Raw genomic sequence first — 10,734 nt, forward strand, 5'->3', positions numbered from 1 at the left:
ATACACCAAATACACCACACACCAAATACACCACACACCAAATACACCGTATATACCACACCCCAAATACACCGTATACACCACATATATACCACACACCAAATACACTATCCTCATAAACGTGTATTGTACTCGGTGTCTCTCCTCATACACGTGTATTGTACTCGGTGTCTCCTCCTCATACACGTGTATTGTACTCGGTGTCTCTCCTCATACACGTGTATTGTACTCGGTGTCTCTCCTCATACACGTGTATTGTACTCGGTGTCTCTCCTCATACACGTGTATTGTACTCGGTGTCTCTCCTCATACACGTGTATTGTACTCGGTGTCTCTCCTCATACACGTGTATTGTACTCGGTGTCTCCTCCTCATACACGTGTATTGTACTCGGTGTCTCCTCCTCATACACGTGTATTGTACTCGGTGTCTCTCCTCATACACGTGTATTGTACTCGGTGTCTCTCCTCATACACGTGTATTGTACTCGGTGTCTCTCCTCATACACGTGTATTGTACTCGGTGTCTCCTCATACACGTGTATTGTACTCGGTGTCTCTCCTCATACACGTGTATTGTACTCGGTGTCTCCTCTTCATACACGTGTATTGTACTCGGTGTCTCCTCCTCATACACGTGTATTGTACTCGGTGTCTCTCCTCATACACGTGTATTGTACTCGGTGTCTCTCCTCATACACGTGTATTGTACTCGGTGTCTCCTCCTCATACACGTGTATTGTACTCGGTGTCTCTCCTCATACACATGTATTGTACTCGGTGTCTCTCCTCATACACGTGTATTGTACTCGGTGTCTCTCCTCATACACGTGTATTGTACTCGGTGTCTCTCCTCATACACGTGTATTGTACTCAGTGTCTCTCCTCATACACGTGTATTGTACTCGGTGTCTCCTCCTCATACACGTGTATTGTACTCGGTGTCTCCTCCTCATACACATGTATTGTACTCGGTGTCTCTCCTCATACACGTGTATTGTACTCGGTGTCTCTCCTCATCAGGGCTGTGGAGTCGGAGTCGAGGAGTCGGAGTCGGGGGAAATTTTGGGTACCTGGAGTCGGAGTCGGCAAACAATGCACCGACTCCGACTCCGACTCCTACTAAATTTAGATTGGAATGAAAAAAAAAAAAAAGCAAGTTTAAATGTCCCAATTCACAAAAAGTTATAATTAATGACTTCTCTACTGTAAGAATAAAGACCAATGCATGCAGTGCCTCACGTAACCGCAAAACGAACACGTTAAGTGACCGTGAAGAAGCATGCTTTTCATGTGCTTCACTATATGGCACGCAACGCACAATTAGGAGCTGCAATACTTCTACTTTCCATAGTGTTGTGCTCTGCTTTTACAGGGAACGCATGTTAGAGAACCAGGAAGTGTCCAAATAAAAAAATTCCAACAACAGGAGTTTTATAAAGCACTAAAAGAAGTTGAAAAGTATGATCGCTCATCAAAACTTACTGCTGAAGAAGCCATCCTTGTTTATCCAGAGATCGTTAGTGATGTGGCCAGAATAGTTACTGCAATGCCACCCACCCAAATCAGTGTCGAAAGATTATTTTCAGCCCTAAAAATAATAAAGTCTGACTTAAGAGCTTCTATGAAAGAGGATCTGGCAGAGGCAATTCTCTTCCTTAGAACTCTACATTGCTACATTTGCTAAGCCTAGAACTACATTTCAAGATTAATATAAACCATTTCTAGGTTTTGCAGATTTTGTTTTTGGTTCATTATAGATAAGCTTTGTTTTTGTTCTAAAACAACCAAATAATGTGGTTTGTATTTTTGAACTGGTAAAGATCCTGTTCCTGATGTTTATGCCTGCTGCTACTATCCAGTCACTTGATTGTTTTCATTGTGTTTGTCTTTTGCTTAAACTGTGCAATACAGTAGACTGTTGGCTTCCCAGCCAGTAGTCCTGTGGTAGGTTGCGTTTCTTTCACTCAAGGAATGTATAAAATACATTCGCATATTAATACAGAGGAGTCGGAGTCGGGGAGTCGGAGTCGGACTCGGAAGTACATAAAACTGAGGAGTCGGAGTCGGAACATTTATCTACCGACTCCACAGCCCTGCTCCTCATACACATGTATTGTACTCGGTGTCTCTCCTCATACACGTGTATTGTACTCGGTTGTCTCTCCTCATACACGTGTATTGTACTCGGTTGTCTCTCCTCATACACGTGTATTGTACTCGGTGTCTCATCTCATACACGTGTATTGTACTCGGTATCTCCTCCTCATACACGTGTATTGTACTCGGTGTCTCTCCTCATACACGTGTATTGTACTCGGTATCTCCTCCTCATACACGTGTATTGTACTCGGTGTCTCTCCTCATACACGTGTATTGTACTCGGTGTCTCCTCTCATACACGTGTATTGTACTCGGTATCTCCTCCTCATACACGTGTATTGTACTCGGTGTCTCTCCTCATACACGTGTATTGTACTCGGTATCTCCTCCTCATACACGTGTATTGTACTCGGTGTCTCTCCTCATACACGTGTATTGTACTCGGTGTCTCCTCATACACGTGTATTGTACTCGGTGTCTCTCTTCATACACGTGTATTGTACTCGGTGTCTCCTCTCATACACGTGTATTGTACTCGGTGTCTCCTCCTCATACACGTGTATTGTACTCGGTGTCTCTCCTCATACACGTGTATTGTACTCGGTGTCTCTCCTCATACACGTGTATTGTACTCGGTGTCTCCTCTCATACACGTGTATTGTACTCGGTGTCTCTCCTCATACACGTGTATTGTACTCGGTGTCTCTCCTCATACACGTGTATTGTACTCGGTGTCTCTCCTCATACACGTGTATTGTACTCGGTGTCTCCTCTCATACACGTGTATTGTACTCGGTGTCTCTCCTCATACACGTGTATTGTACTCGGTGTCTCCTCTCATACACGTGTATTGTACTCGGTGTCTCTCCTCATACACGTGTATTGTACTCGGTGTCTCCTCTCATACACGTGTATTGTACTCGGTGTCTCTCCTCATACACGTGTATTGTACTCGGTGTCTCTCCTCATACACGTGTATTGTACTCGGTGTCTCCTCTCATACACGTGTATTGTACTCGGTGTCTCTCCTCATACACGTGTATTGTACTCGGTGTCTCCTCTCATACACGTGTATTGTACTCGGTGTCTCTCCTCATACACGTGTATTGTACTCGGTGTCTCTCCTCATACACATGTATTGTACTCGGTGTCTCTCCTCATACACGTGTATTGTACTCGGTGTCTCTCCTCATACACGTGTATTGTACTCGGTGTCTCCTCTCATACACGTGTATTGTACTCGGTGTCTCTCCTCATACACGTGTATTGTACTCGGTGTCTCTCCTCATACACGTGTATTGTACTCGGTGTCTCCTCTCATACACGTGTATTGTACTCGGTGTCTCCTCATACACGTGTATTGTACTCGGTGTCTCTCCTCATACACGTGTATTGTACTTGGTGTCTCTCCTCATACACATGTATTGTACTCGGTGTCTCCTCTCATACACGTGTATTGTACTCGGTGTCTCTCCTCATACACGTGTATTGTACTGGGTGTCTCTCCTCATACACATGTATTGTACTCGGTGTCTCTCCTCATACACGTGTATTGTACTCGGTGTCTCTCCTCATACACGTGTATTGTACTCGGTGTCTCTCCTCATACACGTGTATTGTACTCGGTGTCTCTCCTCATACACGTGTATTGTACTCGGTGTCTCCTCTCATACACGTGTATTGTACTCGGTGTCTCTCCTCATACACGTGTATTGTACTCGGTGTCTCTCCTCATACACGTGTATTGTACTCGGTGTCTCCTCCTCATACACGTGTATTGTACTCGGTGTCTCCTCCTCATACACGTGTATTGTACTCGGTGTCTCCTCTCATACACGTGTATTGTACTCGGTGTCTCCTCTCATACACGTGTATTGTACTCAGTGTCTCTCCTCATACACGTGTATTGTACTCGGTGTCTCCTCTCATACACGTGTATTGTACTCGGTGTCTCTCCTCATACACATGTATTGTACTCGGTGTCTCTCCTCATACACGTGTATTGTACTCGGTGTCTCCTCTCATACACGTATTGTACTCGTGTCTCTCCTCATACACGTGTATTGTACTCGGTGTCTCCTCTCATACACGTGTATTGTACTCGGTGTCTCTCCTCATACACGTGTATTGTACTCGGTGTCTCTCCTCATACACATGTATTGTACTCGGTGTCTCTCCTCATACACGTGTATTGTACTCGGTGTCTCCTCTCATACACGTGTATTGTACTCAGTGTCTCTCCTCATACACGTGTATTGTACTCGGTGTCTCCTCTCATACACGTGTATTGTACTCGGTGTCTCTCCTCATACACGTGTATTGTACTCGGTGTCTCCTCTCATACTCGTGTATTGTACTCGGTGTCTCTCCTCATACACGTGTATTGTACTCGGTGTCTCTCCTCATACACGTGTATTGTACTCGGTGTCTCTCCTCATACACGTGTATTGTACTCGGTGTCTCCTCCTCATACACGTGTATTGTACTCGGTGTCTCTCCTCATACACGTGTATTGTACTCGGTGTCTCCTCATACACGTGTATTGTACTCGGTGTCTCTCCTCATACACGTGTATTGTACTCGGTGTCTCTCCTCATACACATGTATTGTACTCGGTGTCTCCTCTCATACACGTGTATTGTACTCGGTGTCTCCTCTCATACACGTGTATTGTACTCGGTGTCTCTCCTCATACACGTGTATTGTACTCGGTGTCTCTCCTCATACACATGTATTGTACTCGGTGTCTCCTCTCATACACGTGTATTGTACTCGGTGTCTCCTCATACACGTGTATTGTACTCGGTGTCTCCTCATACACGTGTATTGTACTCGGTGTCTCCTCATACACGTGTATTGTACTCGGTGTCTCTCTCATACACGTGTATTGTACTCGGTGTCTCTCCTCATACACGTGTATTGTACTCGGTGTCTCTCCTCATACACGTGTATTGTACTCGGTGTCTCCTCTCATACACGTGTATTGTACTCGGTGTCTCTCCTCATACACGTGTATTGTACTGGGTGTCTCTCCTCAACACATGTATTGTACTCGGTGTCTCTCCTCATACACGTGTATTGTACTCGGTGTCTCTCCTCGTACACGTGTATTGTACTCGGTGTCTCCTCATACACGTGTATTGTACTCGGTGTCTCCTCATACACGTGTATTGTACTCGGTGTCTCTCCTCATACACGTGTATTGTACTCGGTGTCTCTCCTCATACACGTGTATTGTACTCGGTGTCTCTCCTCATACACATGTATTGTACTCGGTGTCTCCTCTCATACACGTGTATTGTACTCGGTTGTCTCTCTCATACACGTGTATTGTACTCGGTGTCTCTCCTCATACACGTGTATTGTACTCGGTGTCTCTCCTCATACACATGTATTGTACTCGGTGTCTCCTCTCATACACGTGTATTGTACTCGGTGTCTCCTCATACACGTGTATTGTACTCGGTGTCTCTCCTCATACACGTGTATTGTACTCGGTGTCTCTCCTCATACACGTGTATTGTACTCGGTGTCTCTCCTCATACACGTGTATTGTACTCGGTGTCTCCTCATACACGTGTATTGTACTCGGTGTCTCCTCATACACGTGTATTGTACTCGGTGTCTCTCCTCATACACGTGTATTGTACTCGGTGTCTCCTCTCATACACGTGTATTGTACTCGGTGTCTCCTCTCATACACGTGTATTGTACTCGGTGTCTCTCCTCATACACGTGTATTGTACTCGGTGTCTCCTCATACACGTGTATTGTACTCGGTGTCTCTCCTCATACACATGTATTGTACTCGGTGTCTCTCCTCATACACGTGTATTGTACTCGGTGTCTCCTCCTCATACACGTGTATTGTACTCGGTGGTCTCTCCTCATACACGTGTATTGTACTCGGTTGTCTCTCCTCATACACGTGTATTGTACTCGGTGTCTCTCCTCATACACGTGTATTGTACTCGGTGTCTCTCCTCATACACGTGTATTGTACTCGGTGTCTCCTCTCATACACGTGTATTGTACTCGGTGTCTCCTCTCATACACGTGTATTGTACTCGGTGTCTCTCCTCATACACGTGTATTGTACTCGGTGTCTCTCCTCATACACGTGTATTGTACTCGGTGTCTCTCCTCATACACGTGTATTGTACTCGGTGTCTCCTCTCATACACGTGTATTGTACTCGGTGTCTCTCCTCATACACGTGTATTGTACTCGGTTGTCTCCTCCTCATACACGTGTATTGTACTCGGTGTCTCCTCTCATACACGTGTATTGTACTCGGTGTCTCTCCTCATACACGTGTATTGTACTCGGTGTCTCTCCTCATACACGTGTATTGTACTCAGTGTCTCTCCTCATACACGTGTATTGTACTCGGTGTCTCTCCTCATACACGTGTATTGTACTCGGTGTCTCTCCTCATACACGTGTATTGTACTCGGTGTCTCCTCTCATACACGTGTATTGTACTCGGTGTCTCTCCTCATACACATGTATTGTACTCGGTGTCTCTCCTCATACACGTGTATTGTACTCAGGTGTCTCTCCTCATACACGTGTATTGTACTCGGTGTCTCCTCTCATACACGTGTATTGTACTCGGTGTCTCTCCTCATACACATGTATTGTACTCGGTGTCTCCTCTCATACACGTGTATTGTACTCGGTGTCTCTCCTCATACACGTGTATTGTACTCGGTGTCTCCTCATACACGTGTATTGTACTCGGTGTCTCTCCTCATACACGTGTATTGTACTCGGTGTCTCTCCTCATACACGTGTATTGTACTCGGTGTCTCTCCTCATACACATGTATTGTACTCGGTGTCTCTCCTCATACACGTGTATTGTACTCGGTGTCTCCTCCTCATACACGTGTATTGTACTCGGTGTCTCTCCTCATACACGTGTATTGTACTCGGTGTCTCTCCTCATACACGTGTATTGTACTCGGTTGTCTCTCCTCATACACGTGTATTGTACTCGGTGTCTCTCCTCATACACGTGTATTGTACTCGGTGTCTCTCCTCATACACATGTATTGTACTCGGTGTCTCTCCTCATACACGTGTATTGTACTCGGTTGTCTCCTCTCATACACGTGTATTGTACTCGGTTGTCTCTCCTCATACACATGTATTGTACTCGGTGTCTCCTCTCATACACGTGTATTGTACTCGGTGTCTCTCCTCATACACGTGTATTGTACTCGGTGTCTCTCCTCATACACATGTATTGTACTCGGTGTCTCTCCTCATACACGTGTATTGTACTCGGTGTCTCCTCATACACGTGTATTGTACTCGGTGTCTCTCCTCATACACGTGTATTGTACTCGTGTCTCTCCTCATACACGTATTGTACTCGGTGTCTCCTCTCACCCCTCTGCAGGTTGTCACGGCTCTCGGTCAGACTTGGCACCCGGAACATTTTGTCTGCGCTCATTGCAAATCTCTTATCGGAACTACAAACTTCTTTGAAAAGGACGGGCGGCCATATTGTGAGAAAGATTACTTTGATTTACACGCTCCGCGCTGCGCCCTGTGCGACCTTCCCATCCTCAAGGTGACGAGCTCTCCCTCTACTCCATTCACGCGTCTCATCTCCCTCTTCTCCATTCACACGTCTCTCCCTCTTCTCCATTCACACGTCTCATCTCCCTCTTCTCCATTCACAAGTCTCACCCTCTTCTCCATTCACAAGTCTCTCCCTCTTCTCCATTCACAAGTCTCTCCCTCTTCTCCATTCACAAGTCTCTCCCTCTTCTCCATTCACACGTCTCATCTCCCTCTTCTCCATTCACAAGTCTCTCTCCTCTTCTCCATTCACAAGTCTCACCCTCTTCTCCATTCACACGTCTCATCTCCCTCTACTCCATTCACACGTCTCATCTCCCTCTTCTCCATTCACAAGTCTCATCTCCCTCTTCCCATTCACACACGTCTCATCTCCCTCTTCTCCATTCACAAGTCTCTCCCTCTTCTCCATTCACAAGTCTCTCCCTCTTCTCCATTCACACGTCTCTCTCCCTCTACTCCATTCACACGTCTCATCTCCCTCTTCTCCATTCACAAGTCTCTCCCTCTTCTCCATTCACACGTCTCATCTCCCTCTTCTCCATTCACAAGTCTCTCCCTCTTCTCCATTCACACGTCTCATCTCCCTCTTTTCCATTCACAAGTCTCTCCCTCTTCTCCATTCACAAGTCTCACCCTCTTCTCCATTCACACGTCTCATCTCCCTCTACTCCATTCACACGTCTCATCTCCCTCTTCTCCATTCACAAGTCTCTCCCTCTTCTCCATTCACACGTCTCATCTCCCTCTTCTCCATTCACACGTCTCATCTCCCTCTTCTCCATTCACACGTCTCATCTCCCTCTTCTCCATTCACAAGTCTCTCCCTCTTCTCCATTCACAAGTCTCATCTCCCTCTTCTCCATTCACACGTCTCATCTCCCTCTTCTCCATTCACAAGTCTCTCCCTCTTCTCCATTCACCAGTCTCATCTCCCTCTTCTCCATCCACAAGTCTCATCTCCCTCTTCTCCATTCACAAGTCTCATCTCCCTCTTCTCCATTCACAAGTCTCATCTCCCTCTTCTCCATTCACACGTCTCATCTCCCTCTTCTCCATTCACAAGTCTCTCCCTCTTCTCCATTCACAAGTCTCATCTCCCTCTTCTCCATTCACAAGTCTCATCTCCCTCTTCTCCATTCACAAGTCTCATCTCCCTCTTCTCCATTCACAAGTCTCATCTCCCTCTTCTCCATTCACAAGTCTCATCTCCCTCTTCTCCATTCACACGTCTCATCTCCCTCTTCTCCATTCACAAGTCTCTCCCTCTTCTCCATTCACAAGTCTCATCTCCCTCTTCTCCATTCACAAGTCTCACCCCTCTCATCTATCATTCCTCCTCCACCCCTCTCATCTATCATTCCTCCTCCACCTCTCTCATCTATCATTCCTCCTCCTACACCCCTCTCATCTATCATTCCTCCTCCACCCCTCTCATCTATCATTCCTCCTCCACCCCTCTCATCTATTATTCCTCCTCCACCTCTCTCATCTATCATTCCTCCTCCACCCCTCTCATCTATCATTCCTCCTCCACCCCTCTCATCTATCATTCCTCCTCCTCCACCTCTCTCATCTATCATTCCTCCTCCACCCCTCTCATCTATCATTCCTCCTCCACCTCTCATCTATCATTCCTCCTCCACCTCTCATCTATCATTCCTCCTCCACCCCTCTCATCTATCATTCCTCCTCCACCCCTCTCATCTATCATTCCTCCTCCACCCCTCTCATCTATTATTCCTCCTCCACCCCTCTCATCTATCATTCCTCCTCCACCCCTCTCATCTATCATTCCTCCCCCCCCTCTCATCTATCATTCCTCCTCCACCTCTCTCATCTATCATTCCTCCTCCTCCCCTCTCATCTATCATTCCTCCTCCACCACCTCTCATCTATCATTCCTCCTCCACCCCTCTCATCTATCATTCCTCCTACACCCCTCTCATCTATCATTCCTCCTCCACCCCTCTCATCTATCATTCCTCCTCCACCCCTCTCATCTATCATTCCTCCTCCACCACCTCTCATCTATCATTCCTCCTCCACCCCTCTCATCTATCATTCCTCCTCCACCCCTGTCATCTATCATTCCTCCTCCTCCACCCTCTCATCTATCATTCCTCCTCCACCTCTCTCATCTATCATTCCTCCTCCACCCCTCTCATCTATCATTCCTCCTACACCCCTCTCATCTATCATTCCTCCTCCACCCCTCTCATCTATCATTCCTCCTCCACCCCTCTCATCTATCATTCCTCCTCCACCCCTGTCATCTATCATTCCTCCTCCTCCACCCCTCTCATCTATTATTCCTCCTCCACCCCTGTCATCTATCATTCCTCCTCCACCCCTCTCATCTATCATTCCTCCTCCACCCCCTCATCTATCATTCCTCCTCCACCTCTCTCATCTATCATTCCTCCTCCTCCCCTCTCATCTATCATTCCTCCTCCTCCACCTCTCTCATCTATCATTCCTCCTCCACCCCTCTCATCTATTATTCCTCCTCCACCCCTGTCATCTATCATTCCTCCTCCACCCCTCTCATCTATCATTCCTCCTCCACCCCTCTCATCTATCATTCCTCCTCCACCCCTCTCATCTATCATTCCTCCTCCACCCCTCTCATCTATCATTCCTCCTCCACCTCTCTCATCTATCATTCCTCCTCCATCCCTCTCATCTATCATTCCTCCTCCTCCACCTCTCTCATCTATCATTCCTCCTCCATCCCTCTCATCTATCATTCCTCCTCCTCCACCTCTCTCACTATCATCCTCCTCCCTCTCGCATCTATATCATTCCTCCTCCACCTCTCATCTATCATTCCTCCTCCACCTCTCTCATCTATCATTCCTCCTCCACCTCTCATCTATCATTCCTCCTCCACTCCTCTCATCTATCATTCCTCCTCCACTCCTCTCATCTATCATTCCTCCTCCACCCCTCTCATCATCATTCCTCCTCCTCCACCTCTCTCATCTATCATTCCTCCTCCACCTCTCATCTATCATTCCTCCTCCACCCCTCTCATCTAT

At 46.8% G+C, this 10,734-nt stretch overlaps 1 protein-coding gene across 1 annotated transcript in view; it reads left to right on the forward strand.

The window, feature by feature from the left end:
* The window catches only part of TGFB1I1 (transforming growth factor beta 1 induced transcript 1), a gene marked incomplete at its 3' end in the record, with an annotated part of 45,574 nt that extends 37,892 nt beyond the window's left edge, over window positions 1-7,682 (forward strand). Inside the window, 1 exon segment of the mRNA XM_040355806.1 lies at window positions 7,509-7,682. Within this exon segment, the coding sequence (XP_040211740.1) occupies window positions 7,509-7,682 (174 nt within the window).
* Window positions 7,683-10,734: the final 3,052 nt, after the last annotated feature.

The sequence above is a fragment of the Rana temporaria genome, chromosome 6, assembly GCF_905171775.1.
Source record: "Rana temporaria chromosome 6, aRanTem1.1, whole genome shotgun sequence".
Classification (NCBI taxonomy): Eukaryota; Metazoa; Chordata; class Amphibia; order Anura; family Ranidae; genus Rana; species Rana temporaria.